The sequence below is a fragment of the Babylonia areolata genome, chromosome 21 (assembly GCF_041734735.1).
Source record: "Babylonia areolata isolate BAREFJ2019XMU chromosome 21, ASM4173473v1, whole genome shotgun sequence".
In the NCBI taxonomy this organism is placed as follows: domain Eukaryota; kingdom Metazoa; phylum Mollusca; class Gastropoda; order Neogastropoda; family Buccinidae; genus Babylonia; species Babylonia areolata.
This window is the reverse complement of record NC_134896.1, coordinates 2,729,931-2,741,986: the sequence shown is the minus strand read 5'-3', so window position 1 is coordinate 2,741,986 and position 12,056 is coordinate 2,729,931. Positions and strand designations below refer to the sequence as shown.

The window sequence follows — 12,056 nt, the reverse complement described above, 5'->3', positions numbered from 1 at the left end:
CAGGGTTGTGTGACAATGTTTAGGATAGACACACTTCATTAATGCAGGGTTGTGTGACAGTGTTTAGGATAGACACACTCCATTAATGCAGGGTTGTGTGACAATGTTTAGGATAGACACACTCCATTAATGCAGGGTTGTGTGACAGTGTTTAGGATAGACACACTCCATTAATGCAGGGTTGTCTGACAATGTTTAGGATAGACACACTTCATTAATGCAGGGTTGTGTGACAGTGTTTAGGATAGACACACTCCATTAATGCAGGGTTGTGTGACAATGTTTAGGATAGACACACTCCATTAATGCAGGGTTGTGTGACAATGTTTAGGATAGACACACTCCATTAATGCAGGGTTGTGTGACAGTGTTTAGGATAGACACACTCCATTAATGCAGGGTTGTGTGACAATGTTTAGGATAGACACACTCCATTAACTCACTCGCTGCCATTGTCCGCATATGCGGACATCGTCGGAGAAAGCGTTGGATGCCAATGTCCGCATATGCGGACTTGGATTTTAAAAAGTCGTGCTGTCGGAGTGACGCGTCGGATGCGAAAATCAAAAGCAGATGTGATATCTTACGTCACCTCTGGTCAGCTTTTCATTCACACACGCTGCGTGTGTGTCGCGATAAGCTCAACCGCACTTGATAACAAAGCGTGCCCCCTGTCAGCTTTGTAAGTTGTTTGACAAGATGGCGTCACGGCGAAGTGTTCGACACGGTCGGAGAGGTGAAATGTTACTCAGCGTTGAAGATGCTTTGGAAATGATCCAAACTGAAGGCTCTGATGTCGAAGGAGATAATGTTGATTCTTCGGACAGTTAATTTGAACCAGATCCCGATGAACTAGAAACAGATTCGGCCACTGAAGAGAGTGTTTACAATGGAGAGGAAAGTGAGGAACATGTGCCAGCAGATGAGACAGACAAAGACGACGAAACCACTGAGGAAACGGACGATTTTGCAAGTGTTTTCACCAGTGATTGGACTGACAATTTTTCCTTTTTCCCTCTTGCACGTCCCTTCACTGGCATACCAGGTTTGTCAGCTGACTGGCCAGTCAACACCCAGCCGGTTGAGTTTTTTTCTTTGTTCTTTGATTTTCATTATGTAGAGACAATATTTTTTCTTGTATGAGTGAATTTCAACTTTCTTCACCACCTGTTCATACTTCATTGCATGCACTAGGTCTTCAGTTCCTCAAATAGTGTTAGAATGTGATGTGGAACATGTTGGTGTACCTTTCTGATGGGTGCAAAAATGCTAAAAAAAATACACTAAATATGGATACCGCGATCAACATCAAGACGGTGAGTAAATACTTTGATTTTTTGCACACATATGGAACAACATTCCTTGCATACATATACTAAATATCAATTGTCTGGGTGTTTATTTGGTTTTTTTACAATTTTTTCCCCATCCTATACAAACCCTGGGTTTTCAGGGATTGGCAAGGGCAAAAACTCTTGGCATGGAGTGAGTTAATGCAGGGTTGTGTGACAATGTTTAGGATAGACACACTTCATTAATGCAGGGTTGTGTGACAATGTTAATCATTAATGCAGGGTTGTGTGACAATGTTAAGGATAGACACGCTTCATTAATGCAGGGTTGTGTGACAATGTTAATCATTAATGCAGGGTTGTGTGACAATGTTAATCATTAATGCAGGGTTGTGTGACAATGTTTAGGATAGACACACTCCATTGATGCAGGGTTGTGTGACAATGTTTAGGATAGACACACTCCATTAATGCAGGGTTGTGTGACAATGTTTAGGATAGACACACTCCATTAATGCAGGGTTGTGTGACAATGTTTAGGATAGACACACTCCATTGATGCAGGGTTGTGTGACAATGTTTAGGATAGACACACTCCATTGATGCAGGGTTGTGTGACAATGTTTAGGATAGACACACTCCATTGATGCAGGGTTGTGTGACAATGTTTAGGATAGACACACTCCATTAATGCAGGGTTGTGTGACAATGTTTAGGATAGACACGCTTCATTGATGCAGGGTTGTGTGACAATGTTTAGGATAGACACGCTTCATTAATGCAGGGTTGTGTGACAATGTTTAGGATAGACACGCTTCATTAATGCAGGGTTGTGTGACAATGTTTAGGATAGACACGCTTCATTAATGCAGAGTTGTGTGGCAAATGTTGGTGTGTCTTGACAGATAGGAATTAGGACAGACACTACCATCAGTGCAGAATTGTTGACAATGTTTCAGATACTAAGCCCACAAATGCAGAAGACGGGTACCTTTGTCACTGTTCCTGATTTATAGTCATGACCATTATTATATTATATTATGACCATAATTTTTGGCAGAAAGGTGCTGCTTTTGTGACCCCTGCATCTTACTGGCTGTATATTCCCAGTCAGTGTCTGAAAACTAAATTCTGACCACCACTAAATTCTGACACAACAAACTCAGTGATGACAACATCTTGGATCATAATAATAAATGTTCATGATCACGCTAAACAGCAACACTTCAGTCTTACCACTGTTTGATTCCAAATGGTTCATGTTCACCATGGAATCAGATTGAAACCAAATCACATACTACATAAGATCTCAGCTGATTGTGATCACAGTTTGCCCTTTGACCATGAAAAAAGATCACTGTCTGATTGGGAGATAAATTCATGGTGCGAAAGTAGAGGAATCGGAGGTGAACTGATTGTTTTTTGAAAGCAGAACGCAAAGCTTATGGGCAGACGGGACTGAAAAGCAGGGCTGGCAAACTGGATTGTGACTGAACAAGTTAATGAACTGGGGTTTTACAACAGTATAAATTCGACTGAAGGCTGTAAAATTGTATAAAAACAAAAAAAAGTGTGGAAAAAAAAACCAAGGAAAAAGAAAGCAGCAGATAAGAGAGCAGATAAATGGAGTGTGAATGACTGGTGCGAAAGCGGTTTGATTTGTCTCTGCACAAGATTCAGCGCTATATAAATACCAATATTATTATTACTAATGGAGTAACAGAGCCCAGTCCAATAGCAGACGAAAACAAGGTGGATTCTGATCCAATTTTCCAAAGATGAAGGTCTCTACTCAGAAAACAACATCCGCTGTTAGCAGACAAAGTGGAGCACTTTCACTTTATGGCAGATGTGGCTCATCAGATGTGTGCTTCTTATATCAATTTAAATAACTTTTATAGCTAAATTCAAGGGGTGCGCCTAATGTGCTGTGACACCTTGTAGGCCGAAAATTATGGTATATATTATATATTTGTATACCTTGTGTTACAGTTGAAGGTCATGAGTTCTATAAGTTGTTATACCTGTGTGTTACAGCTGAAGATCATGAGCTGTATAAAATAAGTTGTTATACCTGTGTGTTACAGCTGAAGATCATGAGCTGTATAAAATAAGTTGTTATACATGTGTGTTACAGCTGAAGATCATGAGCTCTATCCATGAAACGCAGCCAACCATCCAGCGTCTGTTGTCAGACAGCGAGTTTATCGGTGCTCTGGATCTCATCTCCACATCTCAGGATGTTCTGGCCAAGGACCTGGGGGGTATCCACAGCTTCAGGTGATGATTTATTAACATTTTTGTACTGCCAGAGCCTAAAATCAAAGCTATTTAGGCAGTAAAATGCTTCAGGTCAGTGACAGGACGTCAGTTAAACAGTTTGTGACACATCTACACGTCTGTTGAACACTTTGTGACACATCTACATGTCTGTTGAACACTAAGTGACACATCTACACATCTGTTGAACAGTTTGTGACACATCTTCACATCTGTTGAACAGTTTGTGACACATCTACATGTCTTTTGAACACTAAGTGACACATCCACACGTTGGTTAAACACTAAGTGACACATCTACACCTGTTGAACACTTTGTGACACGTCTGCACATCTGTTGAACACTTTGTGACACGTCTACACATCTTTTGAACACTAAGTGACACATCTACACGTCTGTTGGATACTTTGTGACACATCTACACGTCTGTTAACACTTAGTAACATATCCTCATGCCTGTCAAACAGTTAGTGACACATCTACATGTCTGTTAAACACTTTGTGACACATCTATACGTCTGTTAAACGCTTAGTAACATATCTTCATGTCTGTTAAACAGTTAGTGACACATCTATAATAATAATAATAATAATAATAATAACGGTATTTATATAGCGCTGAATCTTGTGCATAGACAAATCAAAGCGCTTTCGCACCAGTCATTCACACGCATGCATAACTCTAAAACTGGAGAAACTGAAGACAAGGAAGAGGCAGGGAAGGGAGGCTGTTTTGGGAAGAGATGGGTTTTAAGGCCAGACTTGAAAGAGGTGAGTGTGTAGACTTGACGAAGCGAAAGAGGAAGTTCATTCCAATTGCAAGGTCCAGAGACAGAGAAAGAATGGCGGCCAACAGTTGAGAGTTTGAATCTGGGTATGCGTAAACAGAGTGGATCGGAAGCTGATCGTAGTGAGCGAGATGGAGTGTAGAGGTGAAGGCAACCACAGAGATAGAAAGGGGCTGATTTGTGAATACATTTATAGCATAGAGTGCTGAAAAGTGAAGAAGCCAATCATCAAGTAAAGCAGTTTGTGGGTGTGGCAGACGCTTGGGTAAAGCAGTTTGTGGTGTGTGGCAGACACTTGGGTAAAGCAGTGTGTGGTGTGAGGCAGACACTTGGGTAAAGCAGTGTGTGGTGTGTGGCAGACACTTGGGTAAAGCAGTGTGTGGTGTGTGGCAGACACTTGGGTAAAGCAGTGTCTGGTGTGTGGCAGACACTTGGGGTCCCTGTAAAGCAGTGTGTGGTGTGTGGCAGACACTTGGGTAAAGCAGTGTGTGGTGTGTGGCAGACACCTGGGTAAAGCAGTGTGTGGTGTGTGGCAGACACTTGGGTAAAGCAGTGTGTGGTGTGTGGCAGACACTTGGGGTCGCAGCTGGCCGAGATGGAACGCCTCATCGACAAGATGCTGCAGGCTGACTTCAGTAAATATACCTCTCTGGAGCTGCACCGCCCTGTCTCTGATACTGTGCTCCTCACTGATGAGGTGGGTATCCTCACTGATGAGGTGGGTTCACTGTGCTCCTCACTGATGAGGTGGGTACACTGTGATCCTCACTGATGAGCTGGGTTCACTGTGCCCCTCACTGATGAGGTGAGTACACTGTCCTCACTGATGAGGTGGGTACACTGTGCTCCTCACTGATGAGGTGGGTTCACTGTGCCCCTCACTGATGAGGTGGGTACACTGTGCTCCTCACTGATGAGGTGGGTACACTGTCTTGACTGATGAGGTGGGTACACTGTCCTCATTGATGAGGTGGGATCACTGTGCTCCTCATTGATGAGGTGGGTACAGTGTGCTCCTCACTGATGAGGTGGGTTCACTATGCCCCTCACTGCTGAAGTGGGTTCACTGTGCTCCTCACTGCTGAGGTGGGTTCACTGTGCTCCTCACTGCTGAGGTGGGTTCACTGTGCTCCTCACTGCTGAGGTGGGTTCACTGTGCTCCTCACTGCTGAGGTGGGTACACTGTGCTCCTCACTGCTGAGGTGGGTACACTGTGCTCCTCACTGCTGAGGTGGGTTCACTGTGCCCCTCACTGCTGAAGTGGGTACACTGTCCTCATTGATGAGGTGGGTACACTGTCCTCATTGATGAGGTGGGTACGCTGTGCTCTTCACTGCTGAGGTGGGTACACTGTCCTCATTGATGAGGTGGGATCACTGTACTCCTCATTGATGAGATGGGTACAGTGTGCTCCTCACTGATGAGGTGGGTTCACTGTGCCCCTCACTGCTGAGGTGGGTTCACTGTGCTCCTCACTGATGAGGTGGGTACAGTGTGCTCCTCACTGCTGAGGTGGGTTCACTGTGCTCCTCACTGCTGAGGTGGGTACACTGTCCTCCTCACTGATGAGGTGGGTTCACTGTGCTCCTCACTGCTGAGGTGGGTACACTGTGCTCCTCACTGATGAGGTGGGTTCACTGTGCTCCTCACTGCTGAGGTGGGTTCACTGTGCCCCTCACTGCTGAGGTGGGTTCACTGTCCTCACTGATGAGGTGGGTTCACTGTCCTCACTGATGAGGTGGGTTCACTGTCCTCACTGCTGAGGTGGGTACACTGTCCTCCTCACTGCTGTGGTGGGTACACTGTCCTCACTGCTGTGGTGGGTACACTGTCCTCACTGCTGAGGTGGGTTCACTGTCCTCACTGCTGAGGTGGGTACACTGTCCTCCTCACTGCTGTGGTGGGTACACTGTCCTCACTGCTGTGGTGGGTACACTGTCCTCACTGCTGTGGTGGGTACACTGTCCTCACTGCTGTGGTGGGTTCACTGTCCTCACTGATGAGGTGGGTACAGTGTGCTCCTCACTGCTGAGGTGGGTTCACTGTCCTCCTCACTGCTGTGGTGGGTTCACTGTCCTCACTGATGAGGTGGGTTCACTGTTCTCACTGATGAGGTGGGTACACTGTCCTCACTGCTGAGGTGGGTTCACTGTCCTCACTGCTGAGGTGGGTACAGTGTGCTCCTCACTGCTGAGGTGGGTTCACTGTGCCCCTCACTGATGAGGTGGGTACACTGTCCTCACTGATGAGGTGGGTTCACTGTGTTCCTCACTGATGAGGTGGGTACACTGTGCACCTCACTGATGAGGTGGGTACACTGTGCTCACTGATGAGGTGGGATCACCCACAGTGCTTCACCCTGACAAGAGTTGCCTCATCCTGGCTTTTAAACACACAGTTGTCAGCATGAGATTTGTAAGTAACAGGGGAGGTAACTTGATTAGCTTTGCTCACTGAGGAAACCGGAAATGTTTGCAGACGATAAGAATCCCACCCAAGTAACAGCAGCCGTTTTCAGATACATAAATCTTGCGTATGAAAGGATTTTGAAGGGATAATGTTTATATGTACAATTAGAATGTTTGTTTGTGTCTGAAATATTTGTCTGCATGTGGTGACAGGAGCGGCTGGTGTCAATTCTGTTTGGCATGCTTCGACAACACAAGTTTAACTTTGTCGACGTCTACCGCGAGGAGGCCTTCACTGCACTCAAGGCAACAGTTAAGCAGGTGAGAGTCTTGTGCTGCATGTCAGTTTTTGTCTGTTGTTTTGTTTCCTTTTGGTGGGGGAGGACGTGGGGTGGCTTGTTTTTCTCTCTGTCTGCATGCTTGTCCTTTTCCCAACCAGTGCAGTCGTGTCAGTCAGGAGATAGGAGGCAGCACGTAGAGACATGTGTGTGGTGTGTGGACAAGGTTCATAGTGGGCATGTCATGTCAGTCAGGAGATAGGAGGCAGCACGTAGAGATGTGTGTGGTGTGTGGAGAAGGTTCATAGTGGGCACGTCGTGTCTGTCAGGAGATAGGAGGCAGCACGTAGAGATGTGTGTGGTGTGTGGAGAAGGTTCATAGTGGGCACGTCGTGTCAGTCAGGAGATAGCAGGCAGCACATAATAGAGATGTGTGTGGTGTGTGGAGAAGGTTCATAGTGGGCATGTCATGTCAGTCAGGAGATAGCAGGCAGCACATAGAGATGTGTGTGGTGTGTGGAGAAGGTTTATAGTGGGCATGGGCAGCACATAGAGATGTGTGTGGTGTGTGGACAAGGTTCATAGTGGGCACGTCATGTCAGTCAGGAGATAGGAGGCAGCACATAGAGATGTGCGTGGTGTGTGGAGAAGGTTCATAGTGGGCACGTCGTGTCAGTCAGGAGATAGGAGGCAGCACGTAGAGATGTGTGTGGTGTGTGGAGAAGGTTCATAGTGGGCACGTCATGTCTGTCAGGAGATAGGAGGCAGCACATAGAGATGTGTGTGGTGTGTGGAGAAGGTTCATTGTGGGCACATCATGCACAGGGGCAGTCCCACACTCTGGGGTAAGGAAGTCAGGTTTCAGCGCTGTGAAAGTGATGTGCTGTCTGTGCTGTTTTTCTCTGGCGATTGGGTCGTGAGATTGTAAACACTGGGATGGGCACTAGTGTCTTCTTCTTCTTCTTCTTCGTTCGTGGGCTGCAACCCCCACGTTCACTCGTATGCACACGAGTTGGCTTTTACGTGTATGACCGTTTTTACCCCGCCATGTAGGCAGCCATACTCCGCTTTCGGGGGTGTGCATGCTGGGTATGTTGTTGTTTCCATAACCCACCGAACGCTGACATGGATTACAGGATCTTTAACGTGCGCATTTGATCTTCTGCTTGCATATACACACGAAGGGGGTTCAGGCACTAGCAGGTCTGCACATGTGTTGACCTGGGAGATCGTAAAAATCTCCACCCTTTACCCACCAGGTGCCGTCACCGTGATTCGAACCCGGGACCCTCAGATTGAAAGTCCAACGCTTTAACCACTCGGCTGTTGCGCCCGTCAGCACTAGTGTTATTTGCCTGAAAGGCCTTTTTAAAAAATTATTATTATTTTGTTTGGCTTTGCAGTATTGTTTTTTTTCCCTTCTTACAATTGTTTGTAATATGGGGATGATAAATTAAGTGGAATGGCTAGCATCCTCGGCACAGCCTAATCTTATTTGCCTAAAGAAGCTAAATGATTAAGATAATGTGTCATGAACTTTATTTTGTAGGTTTATCTTAATGGGTTTGTGTGTGTGTGTGTGTGTGTGTGTGTGTGTGTGTGTGTGTGTGTGTGTGTGACAGTGTTGTGTTAAATGTGGTTGGACATTTGTGTAGCATGGCAGTCCTGATATGGCCCTGTACAGTTGGCTAGTCTATAAGCAATGTTTAATGATGATGTTATTATTGTTATCATTATCAAATGGTTTTTAGATTGCCATACAAAAGTTATGCATTATTATCAACACAATGTTGATGGTCCACTGGTGTGCAGACAATTATGCACTATTATCATAATAACTTTGATGCTCCACTGGTGTGCAGACAATTATGCACTGTCATCATAATAACTGTGATGCTGTGTGCAGACAATTATGCACTGTCATCATAATAACTGTGATGCTGCACTGGTGTGCAGACAATTATGCACTGTCATCATAATAACTGTGATGCTGTGTGCAGACAATTATGCACTGTCATCATAATAACTGTGATGCTGTGTGCAGACAATTATGCACTGTCATCATAATAACTGTGATGCTGTGTGCAGACAATTATGCACTGTCATCATAATAACTGTGATGCTCCACTGGTGTGCAGACAATTATGCACTATCATCATAATAACTGTGATGCTCCACTGGTGTGCAGACAATTATGCACTATCATCATAATAACTGTGATGCTCCACTGGTGTGCAGACAATTATGCACTGTCATCATAATAACTGTGATGCTGTGTGCAGACAATTATGCACTGTCATCATAATAACTGTGATGCTGCACTGGTGTGCAGACAGTTATGCACTATCATCATAATAACTTTGATGCTTCACTGGTGTGCAGACAATTATGCACTATCATCATAATAACTTTGATGCTCCACTGGTGTGCAGACGATTGTGGAAGCCGTGTCAGCAGCAGAAGATGTGATGGACATGGAAGGCAGGTCAGGACTTTCACTGTTTTCTCTTCTTGTGTTGTTGGCTTTTCACTGGATCATGTCAACCACTCTGGCACTTTGTGGAGCTTTGAAGGCCTGACAAAGCGCGTTGGGTTACGCTGCTGATCAGGCATCTGCTTAGCAGTGTATGTATGGATTTGTCCGAACGTAGTGACGCCTCCTTGAGGAACTGAATTGAACTGTGTTGTTTGGTTTCACATCACTCTCGGTTTCTGTTCCATGGTGCTTCATTCTGTTGTTGTTTTTCTACTACAGTTTATTCTGTTTATATCTGTGTCTGTTTGCTGTATTTTTCTTTAATCCATTAGAAAATTTTAAAATATATTTTATTCTTATTTCTGTTTTTGACTCACTTGTGTAAACAAAGTGAGTCTGTTTTAACCTGGTGCTTGGTTGTCTGTGCATGTGTGTGTGTGTGTGTGTGTGTGTGTGTCCATGGTAAACTTTAACATTGCCATTTTCTCTGGAAATACTTTGTCTGCCGATACCAAAATTGGCTGAAATATAGTATGAAAAAAAATCTTCACAGTCATACCAATAACAGGTTGTAAGTCTCCTGAATTAAGCCATAGTTTCAAATCATTAATGGTTTATTTCGTTGAGATGTGTTCCAAAATCTGAAAATTCTAAAAACCGCTTTCCACTGAGTTTGGCCAACTAGAAGGTAGGTTGTTTTAGAAGACGACATGACCTCTTGTTTCTTGTTCACAATTAAAAGGAAAGAAACACAAATTCTGGACAGAACACTTACAGTGATGCCAGCTACACCATCAGTGTGTTTACTGCTTATAAATATTCTAGAATGGACACTGAATTAACTGGAATGAACATAAAAGAAAAATTGAATGAATCGTTTCATTCAGTCCTTTGTAGACTGGTTTGTGCAGATCTAGAGATCTACTATGTGTTATGGTGTGCTTGAAGGAGATGGCAAAGTCTCCTTTACCGCCGAAATAAAAGAATAATCGATATATAGTAAAACACACAAAAAACGTGATTTAAATGGCGTTATCATGACAGACAGCAGGATCCCAAAGATGCTTTTGTATGGTCAGCTGAAGGAAGGCCACCGTGAACTTGGAAGACCCTGCAAGCACTTCAAGGACACCTTGAAGACAAACCTCAAAGCCTGTGACATAGACATCGCTTCCTGGGAAACTGATGCCCTTGACCGCTGTCGCTGGAGGATGCTGTGCTCCAGTGGCATAAAGACATTTGAAAACAAGAGAACGCTGGCCATTAAGGAGAAGCGTGAGCGAAGGAAGCAGGGCTCAACTTCTGGAGACGTTTTCCCTTGCAACACCTGTGGGAAGTGCTGTGCATCCAGAATCGGCCTCTTCTCCCATACGAGGACACACACCGACAGATAAGCCTGCCTGCCTACTCATCCATCGGACCAACGGGAGACTCCATCATCATTATGTCCACTTCAGTCACATCTATTTATCACAGGAAGAAGAAAATGTCAACATTGCTTTAAGTTTTTAATTTAGTCATTTGACGTCAGATGTGCCGCAAGCCTTGGGGATTAGTCTGCTTGCATCAGAACTGAATGTGTGGTTCGATCCCGTGCTTGCATACCTTTCTCTTTTTTATAATTTTTTTCTCTCAAGATTATCTATCATATTTGATACAGAACACTTTTCAATGATTTTTTAAATGTCTTTTTTTTTTCTTTCTTTTTTTTTTTTTTGCTCCTCATGATTCCATTACTGGGTAAAGCATGAAGCACAAGTGAGTCTTGAAGGTTTTGCCTCTTGTTATTTATTATTTTGATTTATTTATTCATTAATTTGATTACATCCATTTATTTTTTTATGTATCCTACTTTACTTCATTTCATTTTTTCCCCCTCCAGACCTGAATAAGTGCATTGGGTTATGCTACTGGCCTGGCATTTGCCTAGCAGATATGATGTAGCCTATATGGATTTGTCCGAACGCAGTGACGCCTCCTTGAGAAACTGAACTGAACTGAACATTACTGCGTCTTCATGTTTGTCCTCTTTCCGTACCTACTTATTGATGAGTACTTTATAAATGTACCCCATGAATATCATACATATATTTTTTGCATACTATCATCATTATTACTACTACTACTACTATTTCCTCTTATTTTCTTTTTTTCACACAGCACAACACCCTCACATACATGCATGCAAACACACACACACACAGGCACAGAAAGAACAAAGGTGTGTGACTGCCTGTTTCCAGCCTTGCCGATCAGATGCGATTGCTGGACTACCCACGGTGGATGACACTGCTGAAAGACATCTTCACAAACCTTCTGTTGATTCTGCACCGCTCTAAGGTGTGTGTGAGTGTGTGTGTGTGTGTCCTCTGTGTGTGTGTGCATCTGGTGTGTGTGTGTGTATGTGTGTGTGTGTCAGTGTATGTGTGGTGTGTGTGTGTGTGTGTGTGGTGTGTGTGTTTGTGTGTGCGTGTGTGTGGTGTGTGCTTGTGTGTGTGTGTGTGTGCGTGTATGGTGAGTGTGTGTGTCTATG

At 44.3% G+C, this 12,056-nt stretch overlaps 1 protein-coding gene across 3 annotated transcripts in view; it reads left to right on the top strand.

The window, feature by feature from the left end:
* LOC143296140 (vacuolar protein sorting-associated protein 54-like) overlaps positions 1 to 12,056 on the top strand; it is a 56,752-nt gene that overhangs the window by 10,616 nt on the left and 34,080 nt on the right. For all 3 annotated transcript variants that reach the window (XM_076607936.1, XM_076607937.1, XM_076607935.1), the window contains exons 8-12: positions 3,430 to 3,572; positions 4,932 to 5,058; positions 6,983 to 7,090; positions 9,480 to 9,532; positions 11,767 to 11,863. In XM_076607936.1, coding sequence (XP_076464051.1) covers positions 3,430 to 3,572; positions 4,932 to 5,058; positions 6,983 to 7,090; positions 9,480 to 9,532; positions 11,767 to 11,863 — 528 coding nt within the window. The remainder of the gene's footprint in view (positions 1 to 3,429; positions 3,573 to 4,931; positions 5,059 to 6,982; positions 7,091 to 9,479; positions 9,533 to 11,766; positions 11,864 to 12,056) is intronic.